This window comes from Apis dorsata, unplaced genomic scaffold (assembly GCF_000469605.1).
Source record: "Apis dorsata unplaced genomic scaffold, Apis dorsata 1.3 scaffold_168, whole genome shotgun sequence".
Taxonomy (NCBI): Eukaryota; Metazoa; Arthropoda; class Insecta; order Hymenoptera; family Apidae; genus Apis; species Apis dorsata.
The window spans coordinates 186422-190156 of record NW_006263456.1 but is presented as its reverse complement, the minus strand read 5'-3'; the positions used below and the strand labels follow the sequence as shown (position 1 = coordinate 190156).

At 34.6% G+C, this 3735-nt stretch overlaps 1 protein-coding gene across 1 annotated transcript in view; it reads right to left on the bottom strand.

Annotated features, from left to right (window-relative positions):
- Window positions 1-18: 18 nt before the first annotated feature.
- LOC102675403 (protein numb) overlaps window positions 19-3735 on the bottom strand; it is a 27485-nt gene continuing 23768 nt past the window's right edge. Inside the window, exons 9-13 of the mRNA XM_031509660.1 lie at window positions 3517-3735; window positions 2759-2779; window positions 1882-2067; window positions 1140-1660; window positions 19-745 (exon numbers count right to left, since the gene is read on the bottom strand). The exon at window positions 3517-3735 is cut by the window's right edge and continues 4 nt beyond it. Of these exons, the coding sequence (XP_031365520.1) occupies window positions 437-745; window positions 1140-1660; window positions 1882-2067; window positions 2759-2779; window positions 3517-3735 (1256 nt within the window). The 3' untranslated portion in view covers window positions 19-436. The remainder of the gene's footprint in view (window positions 746-1139; window positions 1661-1881; window positions 2068-2758; window positions 2780-3516) is intronic.

Sequence of the window (3735 nt, the reverse complement as noted above, 5' to 3'; positions counted from 1 at the left end):
CCCAGAAAGCATTTTCTTTTTTTTTTTTTTTCATTATTTCAAATTCATATTCCCTCTCACTCTTCTCGTATTCATTCGAGGTTATTGAGGCTGTGTGTGCGTAATCTACTAATATCTAGAAACAACGGGTACGTGTTTTGTGCTGATTTGCTTCTATATCAATCATTGCTACTAAACATATCTCTTCGAGATCGATATCTCCATCCCTCGCTTTTCATGGAGGTCCCTCTTCATCACACGGCTCTTTACCGTGGCCAATCATCCGGAATCTCCATTGGAGAATTACTCATTTGAAACCACGCGATTCCATCAAGATTAACGCGGTTCACGTGTAATACTTCCGGTTATTCGAGAGGTCGAAACGCGAACGGACGTGGAGTCGTCACTATGTGTTCGAACGGAAGTACTTGGCCACGCTGTTGACAAACTCCTGGCGCTACAATTGCACCTGGAATGCTTGGGTCGCGTTTGGCATTATGAACGGGTTTGTGGTGCTCGATTGTCGCAGATTCCTCGCCGCTATTTCCGCCCATTCCGCGTCGAATGGATCCGAAGGACCGGTTCTGGTCGCCTGATTCATGGCGGCCGAACCGAGGGAGAGCGCCCTCGCGTGAAGAGGTGGTGCCCGTCGAGGACTTATTTGTCCTTGCGAAGGAGATTGCACTGAAGGTGGTACCGAGCTTGTTATACTGCCCAACCATTGCTCCGGTTTTGGCAATGCGGCTGTTGTTGAAACTGATTGAACCTGAAATGAGAATTAAAATATTGTAATATTTGTTCTTACATCATTTTTAATTGTTTATACTTTGCAAAATTGAGAAATAAAAGATTATATTTGCTTTGATAGATCTAATGCAAGAAGATATACTGCTCTCTTTCTTCCTCTGATGTTAATTTTTTATCGATTCAAGGCAAAAATGAAAAAATTCTAATTGAAAGTAATTTAACTAATTTTGAATTTATAAAAAAACTTAGAGAGAATAATCGATTGAAGATTAACAGATTTCTTTAAATGAAATATAGAAAAGCAAAATATAGTATAGATAATATAAACAGTATATAAATGTTATGTAATTAATAACATCAATTGGTGCGAATAATATTGTATTAAGTTTAAACGAATAAGCATTTCTGCTTACCGCTGATGTAGTAATAGTATTCGCCACTGAGGTTTGATTAATTTGACTAACATTATTAGAAATCTTTCCAGATAGAGCCGGTGAGACGGATGCCATACTGGTAGTAGTCGGTGAGCTGGTCTTGGGAGTCATCACTGAAGTCACTGGTATCGGTGACCTATTCATAGCCGGTGTGGGTGCATTTCCTAAGGAGGACGTGGACGCTGTGCTGAAGGCTGGACTGGCCGAGGCTGATGTTCCAAACACGCTGACAGTGGTGTTGGGTGCGGGGGTACTCATAACTATCGGTGTAGGCGCGTTCGTTCTTGGAAGAATGGGACTGAGATTGCTGGTTTTATTCAAGATTGGTGTAAGCCTGTGATTCGAAGCCAGAACAGGTGACGGAGCTTCCTGCCAACTGGGTCCAACGTGATTCAGATTACTGAGATCGTCGTTCTTTTCGTTATTGTTGTTGTTGTTATTGTTGTTCAAACTTGGACCATTTTGCAGTTTTAATTCGTCCAACAAGTTGCTACTCGTCACTGTAACGGAATGTCAATCATTAGCATTTAATCAAAATAATTACAAACAACATTTATAAAAATTATATCATAATATATAATATATTATTGTTACTAATATATTTTTGTTACTAAAGAAAATTGAAATCTATTAGAGAATGTAAGAATATTTGTGAATTGATCCTGTAGTATCCAGTAGTTAGAATTAAAAAAATTCTAACCACTTCAGATTCGTGATGTACCTGGTGGAGTATTATTAGCGGTGGTACTGGTGAAGAGCTGTTTAGCCACAGAGCTTGTACTGCTTTGCGTAGAGATTGGTCCGAAGTCGTCGGTCCTCGAAAGAAGAGAAAGCCCTTGTGAAAGCTGCTGACACATCGCTGAAACGCTATCTTGACCCCCGGGTGATATTTCTGGTATTGGACTAACTGTAAAAAAAGAAACAGAATTTTAATATTTATTTTAGATATTGAACATTTCTAACACTATAATTTGGTGCTTCGAACCAGTGCTTGGAACTACAGAACGCATGCCGCAAACACGTGAATACGTGTTAAGTGTCTAACAGCGGGATACAAGATGTTAAAAAACAAATATTTCCGAAAATAATAAGACTTATATTATTTCACAAAATTAGTTAAGAATTTAAATATCAAGAAGAAGAGAATATCTTAGGACGAATAAATAATTTTTTGACGATATGATAATTGTTATTATATTTCGATAATAATTTGTTAATAAAAATTTGGAAAGAAAAAGCTCTAGAAAAAAAAAAATGATTTAGCTATTTCGTAAAATAATATAAGTCTGTAAATTCAAAAAATTCAGTTTCTTTTATGTATTCAACAAAACTACAATTTTAGAAAATAAAATTTGAAGCGAGAAAAATATTTCATAAAACGAGAACATTTAAGAGTACTACAGGGTCGTGTAGAACGTTATACTTTTTTTTTTTTTTCCACTTCCTCTACTCGTTCAACTTCGTTGAACTATATTTAAACGAACAACATATCGTATACAATGGTATATTTAAACACAACGGAGGAAAACGAGCACCATCCAAAAACATCAAAGAAGGGTCAGGCAATATGGACAATTAACAGAATAGGGAATAATGACCTTCGTCATATCCTTCGAATTCTATTGCAAAAATGAAGAATTATATTATTCGATGTTTCAATATTTTAGTTACACGCAGCACATGGAAGAAAGCAATTTGTCGGAATATTTTTATAGGATTACTACTGAAGACTTCAAAATATAATTGCAATTATGAAAAAATAAATGAGAATTGATATTACTGTATTCAGAATACAAATATACATTCAATAATTAAATGTATAAATATGTAATATCGATAAATATTGTCAATATTAATAATTTATTCCTCGTAAATTTGATTTAATATATTTATATTAGAAAAATTTAAAAAAATTCTATTCATAGAAATTCTATTTAAGAAAATAATCGCATTTCCTTTGTCCATCATTGCATTTGAAAAAAGAATTTTACAAAAATAGATATTATGAAATCAATCATTTAGCAATCTATTTTGTAATGTTGCTAACAATATAAAAAGATATAATTCATGCCAACTGCGCATAGCAACAATAAAATAATAAGCTACAATATTTTATATATAGCAACATGATATTAAAAATTAATCCTTCTCTTGAGAATATATTGAAGCCTTCAGTTTAACTTATCATAATTTTATCAAAGTTTTGAATTTCATCTTATACTTATATCCATACATTGTATGTAATTGTATATAATATACGTTTAACATCAATATACGATTTTATAGAATAAAATTACAATACATATCTGCATGATTATATTTCTAGATTCGAAGATATCGCAATAAAAATTTTTACCTGGTGGCTTCAGAGGTACGATGTGAGACATAGCAGATGGCATCCGTGACAAATCCGTCGGTTCAAGGCTATGACTGCGTGTGCGTTCAAGATTGCTAGGAAGATCGTTAATCCGTAAACTAAGCTGCCTTTTGAACGGTGATGCTTGGTTCAATTGAGTGAAACCCCGGAAGGAACCTTGTCTTTCGAGCATCGACGGGGTAGCGTGTGGTCTCTCTA